Source organism: Helianthus annuus, chromosome 14, assembly GCF_002127325.2.
Source record: "Helianthus annuus cultivar XRQ/B chromosome 14, HanXRQr2.0-SUNRISE, whole genome shotgun sequence".
Classification (NCBI taxonomy): domain Eukaryota; kingdom Viridiplantae; phylum Streptophyta; class Magnoliopsida; order Asterales; family Asteraceae; genus Helianthus; species Helianthus annuus.
Window position 1 is genome coordinate 16,224,065 of NC_035446.2, and position 19,729 is coordinate 16,243,793.

General features: G+C 33.9%; 1 protein-coding gene across 1 annotated transcript; it reads right to left on the reverse strand.

Annotated features, from left to right (window-relative positions):
* Nucleotides 1-6,954: 6,954 nt before the first annotated feature.
* Nucleotides 6,955-19,049, reverse strand: LOC110905320 (GDSL esterase/lipase At5g42170). The gene is made up of 5 exons (XM_022151151.2): nt 18,759-19,049; nt 9,512-9,642; nt 9,166-9,390; nt 8,168-8,423; nt 6,955-7,380 (listed from the first exon to the last, which is right to left on the reverse strand). The coding sequence occupies exons 1-5, from the start codon at nt 19,018-19,020 to the stop codon at nt 7,187-7,189; spliced, it is 1,068 nt and encodes a 355-aa protein (XP_022006843.1). The 5' UTR covers nt 19,021-19,049; the 3' UTR covers nt 6,955-7,186.
* Nucleotides 19,050-19,729: the final 680 nt, after the last annotated feature.

Here is a 19,729-nt window from a genome sequence, read left to right on the forward strand (position 1 = left end):
AAAATAAAAGTCGAACGAGTCGGTTTTTAATTAAAATTCATAACTAATTATATAAAAGCAATAAAATCAGATATTTAAGTATGTCATAAAAATTTGACCATTATGCCCTTTGGTATTAAAACGAGATTTTTGAAAATGTGAGAGGACAAAAACCTTTATTACTGATATTTAAGTATGTCCTAAAAATTTGACATCAGTTTGTGGTCTAAAATAGAAGTTATGCGCGATATCGTAATATGAAAGCTTTTTATTAATTAAACGACATTTTTGGCATAAAACCTATTTAAACCCAAATTTTGACACCAAACTTTCTACCCATGGTTATTATATAATATTTAAGGATTTTTGGAAATTTTTGTTAAATTTTAAACTGATCATAACATAGGGTTCTTGCATCGACTCGGTAATTGACGGTTATGCCCTTTTTGCTAATAAAATGAGTTTTACACATCCTTTACATATCAAACATTTTTCTACTGATTTTATACATCAAATAAATTATTTTAAACAGTAGAGTTATGCGCAGTGTATGGTTTAAAACCATTTTTAGCACCTAAGACTTATTACCTACTGATATTATAAGCAAATTTTTATACTTTAACAGTAAGTAAAAGTTTTGAACTTAGATTTCCAAATTTAACCCTTATAACATATGTGAAATGACCAAAATGCCCCTACGGTGCATAGTTTGGCCATAAATGATAAATTTCACATATATACAATATCTTACTGATATAACTTGTTAAAATAAATATTTTTACTGATTATTTTAGACCAAAACCTCAGATTGCTGTTTAGCCTCTTTTATAAACTTTAAAATGACCAAAATACCCTTTCGGGGCTTAATTTGGTTTTAAATTCGTTTTGGTCATAATGGAAGGTATCCTACTGATATCATAACATATTTTAAGCATATTAACTTGTGGACCATGTACATGACTTATTTGGTTACCTGTTATGCATTTTCGCGTTCGGTTCGGTTTATGTAACTAGTTTGCATAAATTAACCGAAACGGGTCAAACCTTATCATTTTCACTTCAAAATCCAGAATGTACTTAGTTTACCCATTTTATACAAGTCCTTATACTTGTTGGGTCTAAATCACATTCTAATCCGGTCTTCGCTTAATCTTGCGTTTTGAACCGTATACATTTCTTTAAAACTAGTCGGTCTAAGTTATAGCTTAAATAAGCCCCGTTAGGAATCTAATAGGTTATTAAAAACCTTCGTTCCAGATTAGGAGCCCGGTAAAAGCTATGTGTACTTACTGATTGATATACGGTTGGGATTAAAATTATATTTTAGCTCAGGTAAATACTTTTAACTTGTTTTCCCTTATACGGGCTTGGGGTACGGTATTTATTAATACCGCTTGGTCGGGTATTGAATTTTTAATCGAATAATGGTTAAATCATTGAGATAACCCGTTTAATCTGTTTTGTTTGTTTTAAGCCTTTGGGGGGTTAATGACCATGTCCTGGATATCCTCGGCTCATTCATTGAAATGGCCACGACTTAAGCACGGGGTGTAGGCATACACCTGCCGGTGCGTATGTAAAAAGATATACCCGCTTGTTGAGAATAACTCGCCGTGGGTTTATATTACGTGGTGTGTCTATTAATCTTGTTCTGGCTTCTATCCCGGATCCTGAATGTATGACAAACATATAAATCTTTTACAATATTATTTTTAAATAATTATCCCAAGTTATAAAGAATTTTGGTGCCTTATGCATATAAATCAATTTTATAAACTCTTTTCAAAAAGAGTCGTTAATTGTATTTACCAGTGTAAACTGACGTATTTTCCAAAAAGGTTAAGTGCAGGTACTAAGCGAAATGGGCTGGCTACTCCTAGTATCAAATAAAGAGTCTTGCAAGCTTTTGATGCTTAAATCTGTTGAACAATATTTCTTTTATTTTAGATCCGCCTGTGGATCCACTTTACAACCGTTGTGTAATATTTTATGTTACTTTCAAATCGGTTCGTATAATTATTACTTTTCGACTTCCACTGTGCATTGAAATGTGATTATTTAACTATGATGATATCAACTACGTCACAATACTCCCCACCGGGCCCACCGGTAATACGTGGAAATATCGGGGTGTGACAGATAACAAACACAAATAGGATGGCAACCAGGGCAAAGATGCTAATCCCACTTAAACCCCAGCCCAGCAAAGGAAGTTCGAGAAGAACAAGGGTCCTCAGCAATAGAGTGGCTACCAAAGAAACCAACCCATGTGCGATAAGTGCAATTTACATCACAGTAGGCCGTGTGTAAGGAACCAGTGTCAGCGATGCAACAAAATGTGGCATGAGGCTAAGGACTGTAGAAGGCCGTACCCAGCAAGGCAAAACCAGCCACAACAACAAGCAGCAGCAGCAACAACAACAACAACAGAGAAACAACCGTGGATGCTACCAGTGTGGAGCAACCAAACAATCAAGTCACTTAGAAAATCACAACACTTGAAAATCTTGGATCCGCGCAAGACAACTTTGTTAGTTCACACGGATGGATAACCCTAATTAACTTGTGCGAACTGACTTAGATGAATCCAATAACACTTCACTTTGACTTAATTGACTTAATGTTGAAAACCAAAAACCTTGAACACAACTACGGATCAATTCGTGCAGATGTAATGATTTTGGTTAGCGCGGATGCAAAGTTATTGATTTGTGCGGATAAAAAATTGTTGATTCACACGGATCAACTTTAATATCAAGTACCCTGATTTCGGATTCGTGTGTATGAAATCTATCAGATCCGTGTGGATCAATACAACTTGATTCGTATATATATCAGTCTATATATCCGCGCACAAAGAATAATCAGATCCGTGACTATAAAAAGCAGCTGATTCGTGCTAATGGGATCCTTGGTTCTTGCGAACTAACTTCAAAGCTAAGTGCGGGTGTATTAAGTTGATTTGTGCGAACCCAGTTGTCACCTGATTCATGCGGATAAACAAAACAAGTTGATCCGTGAATAATGTGCACTATTGAATCGTGCGGATCAAGCTTTATGGTCGATCCATGTGAACTTCAAATGTATCTAGATCAGTATGAAATCAAGCTACATCCGTGAATATCAAACCAAACACAAAGATTTATTTACTCGACTCGTGCGGATCTACAAGGATCTACTTATTGTAGATCCGTGCGAACGTACAAAGACCAAATCAAATCTATTTTGAACCTTTTAAAATCCAGATTAGTGTAAAACTAGATCCGCGCAACAACTAGTAATCTTGATTCGTGCGGATCAAAGATTACCTTGATCCGTGCGAACCTGTGAACGGATCTGCGCAAGATTTCAGCAACAATTTTATGATTTTTCAAAGATTTGGTCATGATTTAGTTAGAATTTAGGTTTGAAATTTTGTAGGATTGTTTTAAAATGATTTTCGCACAATATAGTTGACAATCAGACATTTTCAACAGTGAAATCAACGTGAATCTGAGATTCAAAGTTGAAAAAGAAATGTAGAATATGAGTAGAAGAAGAATGATGAAATTGGCTCTGAATTTGATGAAATCAGCTTGAATTTTGTATCTTCGGTCCTTGCAATCAATCTCCCGCTCTGATACCACTTGAGAGGTCGTGTTAGGATCGATTCCTTGACACCGTTGACTGCGTGATCTCGTATCTTGTGTGGAATCCAAGTACGAGAGTGGATCAGACAAGAACAAGCTAAATATAATGTGTTTTCTATTGATTGATAATCAGTACATAACCGTGAAAATACTTGGACAGAGTTTCGTTACTCTAGCATCCAAAAGTTACAAATGAACAAGACAACTCCATATTTATAGGCAAGTCCTTAACAAGGATGGACTCCTTAGTAAGGATGGACATTTCGTGAGGATGGACTCCTAATTAAGGATGGACCTTAATTGAGGATGGACATTAAACACTTCTAAACCTTGTCTTGAACATCAGATAGCTACGATACGTGATTGACGGAAGCGATAGACATATGCACTCACTAGTGCATGTACTATTCTATTGATCACTTTCCTTCTTAACATTTTGTGCGAACAAATAGGAGTGATCAGGCTGGGGGAGTTTGTAATTCTCATGCACGTAAACTTTTTAATTTCAATCTTTATTAAAAGCATGATGATGAAAGCAAATCTTCCATTGTTGTGATTCAAATGTATATTCTTCCGCTGCATATTTCCTTATTTGTTTGTCTTCATTCATTGTTTCATCTTAACTATTCACAAGAATTCAAACTCAGATCCTAACAACTCTCCTAGTAGTTTTGGAATCCTAGTTGTTTCCTTGTATTATTCAATAATCTCAATGTAATAATAATTTTTTTCAGTTGTCCCAAACTGCTGGTAATTACATCATTTATTAGGTTGTTTAGGGTCGCTTTCATGGTGGTAGTTCCCTCCTCTTATAAATAGAACAGTACACTGATGTAATAGTTAATTCTTAGAACTGAATATCATCTGATCAAATCTAGAGAGAGAAACGCAAAAGAACTAAGAGAGAGAGTGGACCAATGCTTTATTCATACACATATTTTTTATTTTATAAGTGAGTAAACACACCTTATGGTTTTCCAGATATAGGAGAGGCAGGAAAAGTAGATTATTTACTAGAAACTTCAACAACATAACTTTTGTGAGTCGAACATTTACATTAAATTTGTTAAGACAATATGCTATCCGTTGGTTAAGGATAAACTAACTAATAAGACAAAATACACTAAGATAAAAAAAAAGGTAGCCTTACTTTAGTCGCATTCGAGGTAAGGTACTACATGGGATTAGTGGGCGTTGCATGCAATGAATTCTCTTCTTTAGGCGTCCTGTTTTTATAGTACATCATTTCAATAGGACTTTGGTAATGTGCATATCACCCTGAATAGGACTTCAATTTATGTGTAAGTGAGTTTTTTAGGTTACACAAGATCATAATAATTTGTTTATATGTCAATGATATGGGTAGGATGCTAGGTTCGTTAATGGACCTTATCATCGTTCTTAAATCATTGAATATATTTAAATTTTTTGATAATCATTTCTAAAATCCAGTTGTGTATTGAATTGATGTCTATATTATTACTATTTGATTAATTTCCAAATTGTTTTAGAAAAAAAAAAAACACACATACTCTCAGAATGATAACAATAACAATGTTAATATCATTATTATTATTGTAAAATCTGATTAAACCATCACTACCATTTGCACCATGGCCACCACCATGTAAACCCTAGAAATCGTCCATGTTTTATGTTTAGTCCAACATTGATACATTCTCGGCAACACTTCACCTTTCTCGTCCATGTTCAGTCCATCAATTTTGAACATGTAGCAGACCACTTAGAACCACGTTTCTCCCTCAAATCGTCCATGTTCAGTCTAATGGTGATATCTTCTCGACGCTTCCCTTTCCCGCCGACACGGCCGTTATTTTACACTTTGTCGCCACTTTTTCACCGTTAGGCTTTAAAACTGTCGACCCATTTGAAATCGATGTCGTTGGTCCCATTGGTCAATAGCTTTTAGAGGTTGCGAACTAACTAGAAATTTATATTTGGATGTTAAATATCGTTGCGAACTAACTAGAAATTTATATTTGAACATGTAGCAGACCACTTAGAACCACGTTTCTCCCTCAAATCGTCCATGTTCAGTCTAATGGTGATATCTTCTCGACGCTTCCCTTTCCCGCTGACACGGCCGTTATTTTACACTTTGTCGCCACTTTTTCACCGTTAGGCTTTAAAACTGTCGACCCATTTGAAATCGATGTCGTTGGTCCCATTGGTCAATAGCTTTTAGAGGTTGCGAACTAACTAGAAATTTATATTTGGATGTTAAATATCTGCCAGACAATCCATGACTACCGAAACTAGGATTTTAAAAATTCAAGACCATTGTTAGAAACCTTCACCACCACAACAACCTCAAATTCCACCACAATTCACATCCACCACTACTGCCACCGTCGGTCACCACCATAACTAGAGCGTTGGGGTGGAAGTGGCCGGAGAGTTGTGATAGTGGTTAGTGGCGGACCCATGATTTTTTTTCAGTGGGGTCCATTTTTTTGTGTTAGAATTTTCAACAACCTAACATTAAAATTTTCGAGTCGGTAGTCGTAGTCGGGCCGGGTCGGGGTAGGAAATAATGTAGAAGCATTTAGTGGACAAGAAACTACTACATTATTAAGAACCATTTTTAATAATCAAGTTATCAAATTGTGGTGATTAATAAATTGCTTGAAACCAATTTGAAACCAATAACTCCCTAAACAACACTACTACTTCACATAACTTCAAAATTTTGTTTAAGCTTTCTTTTTAACGCCACCATATGTTGAAAGTCTTATTTGATAATCAAATGTGAAATAAAATCACTCGGAGACATTTAATTTATCATTTAAAAAAAGGAAATTAGAGGATCAACGGGTGGTTGTGGTGTAGAGAGAGAGCGTGAGTTAAAGAGAGATGCATACATGCACATATCTGGTGGTGATCTTTGTTTTATGTTTTTTATTTGACGGTTTTTTAATTAAAAACAGAAAAATTAATCAAATTTGTGAAGTGTCAAAAATACCCCCGAGTTAACAGAGCTTTTTAGACGTCGTCATCGGGAAGGACGAAAATGACCAAAACAAGGGACACAGATAAGAAAAAAAAAACTATTTGCATTAATACGATATATCTAGCCAAAACTCATTTAAACAAGATAATGGTTAATTTTTGGGTGGTAACATAGACTCACAAACAAGAAAAAGTGGTGATTTTGTTTTTCTCTCTCCGCAAACAAAACCAACGCAACAAATGATGAAGAGACGTTTCAAGATTTGAATAGTAATTTTCTTTGATGACATCTCTTACTCGTATTTGTTTATTTTGATTCCATATACTTGAATTAATTTGTTCCAAAGTAATGGTCACACAAAATTCGAAAACCATGTCGTTCAACAAGTTCTTGATGCTAATAGCAAATTTCATTGTTTATCGTGTACAAAACTCGAACACAATAGTTTTTACACAATTGAGCAATAAACAACACTATAATGAGAAGTAAGAAAAGCAGCTTCCTTTATTCGTCAACTGCTTAGCACACACATCATATTTGTTGTGTACTCAAAATAACAATATTCTTTTCTTGTTACACATAAATAGTCCATTGATGCATCTACATACTAGAACAAGGTATTCACCATATCTTGAAGAATATGATTCAAAACAATGCTATTTCCTTTCTCTGTCAGGTGAAAACCATCCCAGAAGAAATATTTAGACCTGTCGGGGCACGTAGGGGCCGTGAGTTTGTTACATAAATATGTCGCCTCTAACTCTCCGGTTCCACAACATCCTCTATCTACAACATCGAAGCCTAGCAAAACCATATAATTAATCAATAAATGAAAAAACTTTTTATAATTGAAGGCTGCAAAATGTAAGCATGTATATCGTAAATTTAATATGAGTTTTTCATGATAGAGGCGTTCTTAAAAACCCTTTTACGAAAAAGGTGTAGTTCTAAAAGTATTTACTAAACTAGTGTAGTTTTATTTTCCTTTTAGTTTTTAATAAATATATTTTGCTTCTTTTTTAATATTTTATATTCTATCAAACAATTAAGCTTGCTTTAATTTTCTAATATTTTGTTATTCTTATTCTTTGAATTTTTTTCATTTATAAATCAACCCATTATAGTTTCACTACAAATTCTAACAATATCTTTTAAGTTGGTGTATGTTATGATCAAATACAAATATATACAAATAACAAAAGCAGTAAATTATGCTAATAATAGAGTAATTATTATTATTTTATTCCGACTTCTATAGTTTAATTACTCTAGTTTAAAACTGTAGAGTACTTACTCTAGTTATTTTCGCGTTTAACTCTAGTTTAAGTTTAAAACTGCAAAGCAATAATAGCTACTCTAGTTATTTTTGTGTTTAATAGGTAAATTTCAATATTTGTAGAGGATCTCACTTCTGTTTACTTTTATTTATTATATAACAAAATAATTTTACTTCTGTTTTAATATACTTCTTTTTATTTTTAACCAACCCGTTATGGTTCATTTTAACAATTCTTTTTATTTTTTACAATCAATCCATTTTACTTCTACTACAAATTCGAAGCCTTGCAAATAGTATAAAACTTTGTACCGTATTTATGAGGGTTTTCAATGATGCTCATCACAGAATTGTAGTAATCAACAAAGGCAACTCTGGATTGAGGATAACTTGTTCCCCAAATTTGAAGCTTGTGCTTAAGAACGTTGTTGAACAATTGAGCCACATTATTCTCCTTGTCTACACAACTTCTACCAAGACCTCCACCGACCGTCCTCACAGCAGGCACACAACCGAGCGGGAAAGCACTAAACACAACTATCCTTCTTACTCCCAGCGTGTATATTTCCTTCAAACGAGTACACAGATCATCTATTAGTAATTTTTCATGTATTCTACAAATATTCATGTAGCTACTTTAAGGGGAAATGTTGTGTATTAATCCTAACTAGAGGTCTATTCATAGTCTCACCTTAAAATTCCCCCCCCCCCCCCCCCCCACCAGTCCCACCTTTCACCTATTTTTCCTACACCGGTACCCCCGTTAAAAACACTTAACGGAGTTATGTTTTTTCTCAAAATTACAAATGGGTTTTACGGCTTTTAATCAGAACGACGATACGAGTCCGTTGATGTAAAACATATCTCGAAACGGTGGTCCAAACGATGAAAACGACGCTTCAATTCGGGTGTTTAAATTCCCAATTAACAAAAATCATGTCATTTGGAGCACCATTTCGAGGTAAGTTTTACATCAATGGACTTGTATCGTTGTTCTGATCAAAAGCTGTAAAAACCCGTTTGTAATTTTGAAAAAAACATAATTCCGTTAAGTTTTTTTTAACGGGGGACCAATGTAGAAAAATAGGTGAAATGTGTGACTGGTGAAGAGAATATTCAAAGGTGAGACTGTCAATGGCCAATGACCTCTAGTTGGAATTATTATAGGCCAATTTCCGCTACTTTCACAAACAATTTGACACGGGAAATTTCTTGTAGCCCACTATCTTTATTGTGGACAAATTAGAAAAGAAAGATTTGAGATTTGCCTAAGGTGTCATGCTAAAGATGATACAGAATTTAATTGGTACCTGTGTGAAATTCAAGACCATGTTAACGATCATGTTAGCATAAGATGCAGCATCATATTGTAATCTTCTGACAGGAAGGGTAAACAACAGATCGTTGTTGCCTGCAACGATAACAGCTATGCTATTGTTGATTATATTATCGGCAACTTCTTCTTCAATGTTCCTCTTAAGTTTTCCAAGATATTGTTTGAACATGTCCAGTTGAACAGACATTGATAAACCACTCTAATTGTTGTATGCCACAAAAAGTAAAACAAATAAGCAACAATCAAATGCATATACGTATAAGTAACAATGTTTTCAGTTATTGATGATAAGAGTTTAAAGGCAAGATATGCATGTATACCGTTATTTTCGTTGTTTGTGGATCAAACCCACTGCCACCAGAAGCAAAACTTACACCAGTTTGAAGATCTTTGTCTTTTAACAAAGGGTCTAGAGATGCCGGAAGATAATCCTTCACTCCAAATGCTTCGGCTTCAAATTTCACATCAGGTAATTGTGGTCATGTGAGGGAAATCAATTACGAATACAATAACAGTCCGCTATAACACATAAATCCATTCATAGTTTTTCGTTTTATTCATCATAAGATTTTTATTTAAAGGGCTTTACCAAGCATAGATTTTCCACATTATATAATACCGTTTATTGATAAAATAATAGGTTACCTAACATCTTAGCGCAATTAAGAAAGTATTACACATAAATCCAAGTCCTATTCAGGGTAATGCACATTACCAAAGTCCTATTGAAATGATGTACCTTTTTTTAATCTTAGTGTATTTTATCTTATTAGTTAATCTATCCTGAACCAACGGTTACCGGTGATCCCAGTAGTTACACTCCTGGTTTGGGTATCGTTTTATATAATGTAACCATTTTATATTGTTAACAAATTACTAATCATTTAATTTAATATTTGAAGGTTACGACTACAAAAGAAAAATTGTCGAAAATTGTAGAGGGGCCACAAGGCACGGGATGTGACAAAGCATAAGGAACATGAGGCACTAGACGCCTTGACAAGGGTGAAGTTGGAGCCTGGAGGCGTAGTGAAAGCACTCCAAAATGTTCTCCAACTAGCTTGTATGTTGAATGGAAGCGAACTGAAGACTGACTGAGTCATGAGTCATGGTTATGCTTATTTTTTGTACTGGTACTGGATTGGTACGGTACCGGTTGTGAACCAGTTGCACCGAGCTCATGTCTACTTTTATGTGCCATGGCTATGCTGGTGACCACACCTTCCTGTAAGATTAAATATTTTTATATTATATTTAATCTAGTAGCCATTATAATCATTTACATTATATGGATCAAAATATATAACAATCCTATTAAATAATTAGTTGGTAATTGTTGATGGGCCTAATTACCCTTATTAACTAATTAGGGTTTCCTCCTGGGTGCATATATAAGGAGAATAATGTGGAGGTTAAAGGGTTAGACAATTTCAAAAACCCTTATAGCACATAACATCAATCGACCTCCTCTCCTAACCGATACCCTTTTCGGTTTCTTATCATCACCATCATTAGATTGCACCCTAAGGAGGAACCAGATCAAGCTGACAATCATGTCGAACCTAATGTTGCGACTACATCTGGATTCTCTGCTGGCCTGTACTGATGCAATCAAAGGTATGTTTTCATGTTTTTCATTATTCCTAAAACAGAACTGACCAACATGTGGTATCAGAGCATATGTTGATTAGTCAGTTCTGTTTTCGTATCCATTATTCTGGGATTGAAATCTGGAAAACAGAAGTTTTGAAAACTCAATAAAATTCACGGCTGGTTTCGAGTCATATGTGCCGAAATCATTGTTTTTTCGGAAAAAGGATAATAAAAGTTCACTCGGAATCATAATGGTAAATCTTAATTGTACCGAAATCTGTTTAAAACCCTTAAAATTCAGGTTTCGGGTTCCAGAATCATGTTTTTATTTTTTAGGGTTCATCATGTGTTCTTAGGAAAATTCGAAATTCCTTTATGTTTTGGAATATAATTAGAATTGTTGAATGTTTTTCCTAATTTTGATCTGTTTTGTCTAATGAGAATTTTCGAAATCTGTTAAAAGGATAAACAGATTATGATTTTCGAAATATTCTGTTAAAATTAGATCAATGTTAAAACAGGAAATTCTATCACAATTCCTAAGAATTCGAATTTTCAGTTATGATTTTACATTAACAGCTGTTACAGTGGACTCGAGACCATCAGGTTTCGACTCGAGACCAAGATCTCGACTCGAGACCACAAGGTCTCAACTCGAAATCATAAGTGTTCTCAAATATTTATAACTCGAGACAACGATTTCGACTCGAGACCATAAGTTTTCGACTCGAGACTACTGAGGTTTCAACTAAGGGCTTCAACCTTTACAACTCGAGACAAAGGTCTCGACTCGAGACCATAAGGTCACAACTCGAGACCATAAGGTTGCGACTCGAGACCATAAAGCTACAACTCGAGACTACAAGGTCACAACTCGAGATCATGGTTGCGACTCGAGACCTCATAAGGAGTCGAGATCTCCTAATTCACAGCAGTCTAGACCATGATTACGACTCGAGATACTGAGGTTGTGACTCGAGACCATTAATGAGTCGAGACCTCATAATGTTATAAGCTGAGTCGAGACTTGACTCGAGATCTCACTCGAGACCTCATAACTGATTCAAGATCTCATAACAGACTCGAAACCTCATTATTTTAGGCTGTTTAATGTGAACTAAGATTTAGCTCGGGGCTCCGCCCCGAACCCCATGCGGGGGCACGCTGTTCCCCTGCAACCCCGGCGAACTCATCGCGGAGTTCGATCCGCGCTAACAGGTGGTTTGCTACTAAATAATTGGTTTTTGTAATTAGTTAGTTAATTAATGAGGATCAAATAATGTTTTACAAAACCAAAATGGCTTAACTTGAATGAGCTTCTGATGTATCACTTCTGGCCAAAGCTGATTTGATGCATCTACTTATCATCCAAGTATTACGAAAGCTATGTTAAGTGTGCATCATAAACATGAATGTCTTAATATCTGGCCAAAGCTGATTTAATTCCTTCATAGATGGCATACTTAACAAGGGCATAACTAAAGTGATTGTCTCAATTTCTGGCCAATGCTGATTTGTTACAACCACTTTGCACACATGCTTAAATGATTACACCTCTGGCCAAAGCTGTTTTGTCTTCGTTTAAGTAGAACTTTAAGTAGTCTATTATTTTGATGTTAGTAATAGAGATATCACAACCTCTTCACATAATGATCCTTATATTAATGATCCTCAATTAATTTTGTGATCATTTTGTCTGCCTTACTCTTAGTACCGATTATTTTACTCACTATAGTTTTCTTCTATAAACCTATATCTCATCCACTCTAATTACTAAATCTAGTATGTTTTGCTTTATTTAAAGTTTCTATAAGAATTGGCTCTTAAATTAAATCCTTGATTATCTCTTAAGACACGATGATCCTACTGCTCTCTTCTGATAAAGCACTACATAATAAAAGTAGAGCATGATGAATAGGATAAATCGAACATGATGTCCCTTATCATAATCAAGAACTCTCTAACATAAGTCCTGTCACTAAAAGGTTATTCCAGATTAAGTCTTTCCTAAGACTAATCTATAATTGTGGAATAATCACAAGAATTCCTAATATGCATGCCTTTATTTAAAGTTCTAAACTATAAGCTAAGTGGTATATGTGAATACATAATAATGTACAATACCATGACCCATAAAGTTAAGGGCTTACGCATGGAAATAAGTACATTTTTCCAGTACATTACATACTAAAATTTTCACTTGTATAATTTGATGCCTTATAAATCAACTATAACACTCAAAAATACCAAAGTATAACGAGTGTATTGATAAGAAACATATGTACAAAGAAATAATTGTTTGAAACTAGAAAATAAGATGTTATTCACCTTACAACTACTAAAACCTTAAGAGAGGATTGTTCTAAGGTCCATAGACAAATTACAAGTGCTAATTCCAACTTTAAGGTTCTTCAAGGGAAAATCTCACTGCATAATTATGCCATTAGACTAGACATAAGCAACGAGACTATCCATTATTCTAAAGAACAGTTGGCTAAATTAATTAGATAGTCACTTAATAATGATATTTAAGTCTGATAATTTTAATATTCCAATTAACACATGATTAGTTGACTCTAGTTTTAAGCGTTTTCTTACTAGAAGTCAACAAATAACTAACGTGAGAGTTAGTGACAAAATTAAATGTTAAGACTATAAGAACCATAATAAGCAGTCTTCTAACAACGCTTTTTGATACCTTACATATTCTGAAGATTAATCAGAATACAGTATCATTACTTAGGCTATGTTATGAAGATTGTGAGGTTTGCATAGTCAACATAAAGTCACACTTATCTTAAACTCTCATCTTATTTGTTCTAAATATCTGGATAGAAACATTCCTAAAATAAAACTAGATGATACCTTACATTTTCACAACTTTTGTTATCATGCAAATGAGAATTTGACAAAAGGAAAATGAGACTGATAAATTTCATCCATTATAACCAAAATTCATGAGAAATCATGACATGGTTGATGAGGATGATTATTCATCTAATCTCATTCTAAGTGATTTTAAATCATGACGTTACAGCCCTAAATATTATTTGGCTTAAGGAATAAGTATGGGTCCATCATAAGTCATTCATTGACATTCGTGGAACTTATTCCAAATGGAATATTCAGACATAATTCATTTATCATTTAACAGACTATCAACTTGTATCTAAATTTTATCGCATATGGCTCACGGTCTTAGAAGAAATCTATTCATATATATATTTAACAAGATTTCTATTAAATATGTCCCTAAAGTTTCTTATGATATCTGGACATTAAAGAAATCAAATAAAGTCTAACGTATATATATGATAGGTTCCCACGTCACGTAACTTATTGAAACTTCTCTTGTGGCATTCTAGAGATATTAAAGATCAGTGGGAGCATTAAGTGTCTTAATAATAACATGCAATAGTTGCAAGAGGTGGGGAGTGAAAATTTTACATTACCTAAATTTACACCTCTTGTATAAGACACCGCTCCATCACGACACTGTTCTATCAAAACTTGTCTCATTAAAATCTAATGCTACTCTTACAAAAGTTTCATTGTTGCTTAATTGTGGGCACACTTAGATTTCTTACCTAAACTAACATAATCCTCAACAAGAGAAATCACAACGACTAACGTCATTAACTTGTTTCTCTATTAGAATTTGTTGGTCGTTAAATATTGACCCTAAGCATGCTGAGTTCCTAAAGTTTTCTAAGGTTAGTGGGAGCAGTCAAAGTCCTTATCATGATTTGTAAGGAATACAAGAGGCGGGGGGAAGAGTGTCATTAAATTTCACTTCGAATTTAACTCCGATTACACCTCTTGTACACCATACTGCACCAACTCTTACAAACCTTAGAATGAAAATGATAGCAACCTAACCAAGAGCTAATCCATAAAGCTGAATCTTTTAAAACCCAATAATCAACTCAGGAGGTCATATAGGTTTAAAATCCTACTAACTTTGATGATTACATAACCTCCCTAACTGAAGTTGAAATGGATTATGGAAAAGTTTACTGATCCAATCTCTTCAAATTAAGCCATTAGTGTCAATCAATCTTCTAAATGGAATAAAACAGTTTTCTAGTAAAACTGATTTTATGTGTTCGTATAACGTTTGGGATTTGATTGAATTACCTAAGAGTGTTCATAACTAAACCAAATCCTGATATAAGCGTTAAGACACTAAGATGCATGATTGATTGTCAAAGGTTATACTTAGGAAGAGATAAATTATCAAAGATTTCTTTGGGATAAATTATCAAAGATTTCTTTGAGGATCATCATTGTTCTAGTAGCTTATAATGGTTTAAAGCTATATTAGATGAACATTAAAAAACAATTTTCCCTAACAAATGGCTGACACATTTACATGTTCATTAGATAACAACCTAAAATCTCAAACTGAAGGTTAAAGAACAGCTTGTCTATAAGCCAATAATATCCATGTATGGGTTAATGCAAACATCATAATGTGATGAAAAGCTAACGTAATTATTTTCATCAAGAATCAAGTGGATTAATGAACCTACCTCAAAATGAGTGGGAGCAACTAAGATAAACTTGTCTATATAGATGATATTCTTTTGAAAAGTATATGTTACATAAGTCAAAGCATTGTTAACACAAACTTTGATATAATAGATCTCAGAGATGTCTCTTATGTAATAGATATCATAACGTACTGAGATAGACCAAATGAGACATTAGTTTCGTTCCATAAGTTTAACATTAAATGGGTCCTTACATATGTAACAAAATACTGCTCTCCTTTAGAGGATAATAGGATAAATGAAATTATTTCCTTATGCTTTATTAATTGGAAGCCTTATGTAAGTTTAAGTCTATACTCGTTTAGATATTACTCACATTGCAACACACTAGATATGTCTAGATTAATGTGTAGCATCTAATGGAGTATTACAATATCTTTAAATAAACGAGAGGCTATAATTTGAAGAAGAAGTGAGAACTCAAAGCGGTTTATTACTCTAAAGTTTGAAATATTTAAAGATGATAGAATATAATTTTGGGTATATCCTTATGTCAGCAGACAAACCTATCTCATGGAGGAGTCATAATGCACTGATATTAACAACCTAAGTTATAACGACATAATATAATCACTAAATGTTGTTGGAAATTTATCAGTGGACCCATAAGTTTATTAACTCCATATAATTAATGTTTTGAAGAATTAGTGTGATAAAGTCAGCTACCATGACTCCTTGAATAGTAACAGTTCAAGAGGTGTTGCATTAAGTTTCGATACGCAATTAATTATTCGTTTATGAACGAATTGAGGAAACTAAGTTTGTATCGAATACATTCATGATATGCTTAAGGATCCTATAAACTGAAGGGCTATTACCCATAAGTCTTATTAAGAGAGCTCATAGACGGGTATTAATTAATGGCCATGCGCAATTGCATATCGTACTATGAATGACTAAGTATTAGTTAATTTTCCTCACCAGTTTGATTTTGTACGTCGCTAAGAATATGTCAAGTCGACATAATGGCGTATAGACAAATAAAGTTACAAATCAAACAAAGGGCTTATGCGTGTTTTGATCATGACGATTAGGTTTTAAGTTAAGGCTATAGTATAATTAATGGGGGTCCTGAGTCGCATAATGATTCAACGGCTGTATTTCTCTGCTATAGTACTTAAGGCTAAAATGAGTGTTAACTCCTGATCAGGCTTATCTAACACTCATAGTAAATGATTACTCGGCTAAGTGGGAGAATGTAAAATTAAATATTTTTATATTATATTTAATGTAGTAGCCATTATAATCATTTACATTATATGGATCAAAATATATAACAATCCTATTAAATAATTAGTTGGTAATTGTTGATGGGCCTAATTACCCTTATTAACTAATTAGGGTTTCCTCCTGGGTGCATATATAAGGAGAATAATGTGGAGGTTAAAGGGTTAGACAATTTCAAAAACCCTAATAGCACATAACATCAATCGACCTCCTCTCCTAACCGATACCCTTTTCGGTTTCTTATCATCACCATCATTAGATTGCACCCTAAGGAGGAACCAGATCAAGCTGACAATCATGTCGAACCTAATGCTGCGACTAGGATTCTCTGCTGGCCTGTACTGATGCAATCAAAGGTATGTTTTCATGTTTTTCATTATGCCTAAAACAGAACTGACCAACACTTCCCCCTCTCCCTGCTTAGCTAGATGGTTTCTATTTATAAAAATCAAATTTTGTGTATTATTACAATTTTTTATTGTAATGAAATATTTTTATAGTTTATTGTGATACTTTATTACTTCAATCATGTTATTTCCATTTACAAGAAAGCAACAAGCTTTTTAAATCTATTAAAACTAGACTTTTCCCCGCCCGCGTTGCGGGGTACTAAGCCGAATATTTCTCTCTCATAATATGTCCGTCTGTGTTTCGATCACCTGTGCATACTACTCATAACACGATCTCAAAAAAAAATACATTGAGTAAACGAATTAAATTAAAACACTATCATACTTTTGCTTAAGAAAAACGAAAACGATAGAAAAACGATAATTTTAAACTGAGGAAAAATATAAATTACACCGAGTCAAACAATTAAAACAAAGCACTACTATAGTTTTGTAAAAAAAAACTAAAACGATGCCATGACTGTAATTTTACATTGGGGTCAAAATCGTAATTTGACTGGGAAAACAAAAGAAAACGATGGCAAAAATGTAAATTTAGATTGAGGGCAAAATTGTAATTTGGCTGAGTGAGAAAAAACAAAACTAATGACAAAATTGTAAATTTAAACCGGTCAAAATCGTAATTTTGAATCGAGGTCAAAATGGTAATTTTTAGTTGGGGGCGAAAGCATAATTTTATTTTAAATTGGGGTAAAAACGTAATTTTGAACTGATGACAAAATCGTAATTTAAACCAGGGATACAATCGTAAATTGGTTGGGCCAATAGAGGAGTGTCATGCAGCTTCCTGACACTATTCCCCCATTTTGTGTATGTAGTTATACACTGGGGGCAAAATCGTAATTTTACCGGAAAAGCAAACAAAAACGATTACAAAAATGTAAATTTAAATTGAGGGCAAAATGGTAATTTAGCTGGGAGGAACATAACAAAACTAATTGCGAAACTGTAAATTTAAACGGGGTGAAATCGTAATTTTGAACCGAAGGCAAAATTATAATATTTAACTGGGGTAAAAGCATAATTTTATTTTGAACTGGGGTAAAAACATAATTTTAAACTGGTGGCAAAATCGTAATTTTAAAGCGGGGACCAAATCAAAATTTGATTTGCCTAAAGCAGGTGAAGTACTCTTCACCAAATTTCATAAATGTTACAGGGTTAATGAAATCAATTAAGTAATAAAATAATGAAATAATGAATAATATTATAAAATTATTTGGCGTACTGTTCATCAAAACTTTGTTTTAATATGTATAATGTATAATGTATAATAATAATTACCAACATTAATTAGCTGAACCTGACGGGCAAATTCATCGATGTCAATAGGAACACCCGCTCCTACAAGGCTTGGCTTGGAAAGATAGGAACACGGTTGCTATTGACAATGTGTCCGTCCGTTATTACCCTCCGTTTTAAGTAGCTCTTTAAGAGAACATGGTTATGTTATTGATTGTTTTTTTCCTAAATTTGCCCAATGATGTGATTCTTAGACCTAGATTTTTTTCAACGTGTTAAAAGTACTTCCAAAGAATGTTTTTACCTTTATGGCGGATGTAGTATCTAGTATTTGTTATATTTGATGCAAAAGTGAGATAATTTTAAAATTTTACCATTTTGATGCAAAAGTGGCATAAGATATAAGATATAATCTATAATACCATGGAGGTGAGTTTATAGACAACTTCATAATAAGTATAGGTTGAAATGAAGATAGATGGTTAATCTAATAACATACCACTAGTTGTACCAAAGATTTCGAAGAAGAGAAATAAACGTACCTAACAAGTCAGGCATTGTTTTGCCATTGGTGAACCTTCCCGTTGGTATTCCTCCCATAAAATCCTCTCCGTAAGGGAGGAAATTTGCTTTGCCCCAAGTATTGTAGTAGTTATTATTCCCTTGATCAACCGAAGAGTCTCCGAATACTAAGATGGCGGATACCGAGACATTTTTTGGCAGAACTGTACTTCCATCGCTGCCGCATAAAAGAACAGATGCATATACACAAAACAAAATAACCTTAACAATAGAAAGACGCATTATGTAAGTTTAGAAAAAAATAATAGCAAAAGGTAGACCAAGATTTATATAACCAAAGATATGTAGGACTTGTAAGAAATATGTTTGGATCTATCGACTATGTATTAGAGATCCAAGATGAATGTTATATTTTATTGTTCTTTCCATTTTAAATAATGGAAACGTGTATAATGATGCATTGATGCATCCTTTATTAAATGCGACGTGCATATTACTTACGGTTCCTCTTATTTAGCTGTTTAATATTTTTTTTATTTGCAAATTGAAATGACGCGTCACTATATTTTTTTTTGAATGACTGATTTTATTTAAAACAGTAGAAGTGAAAAAGCAAGGAACAAGAAATGCACCATAATGATTCAGTTACAAAAAAAAAAATAATAATAAAAAAAAAATTACTCTAATTTTCTGATACTAGTGAGGGGATTTTTATCGATTTTTAACCAAAAGAAAACTGATTGACTTGAGCTCCTGGTAGCTGGATGAGCCTATTTGTTAGAGATTATAACACCAACCATAAGGTATGGTGGAGCTTGTGTTGGGGCATGAGTTGATACACGGAGTTCGAGCCCCCCTACCGGTAAGTGACGTGTTCGTGGGGTATGGCGGGCTTGGGTTGGGGGGTGACTTGGCAGTTTATTAAAAAAAAATTCAAACACCCGCTATGACATGGCCAACAAAGCGAATAGGAGGCCGCCACATCAGATTG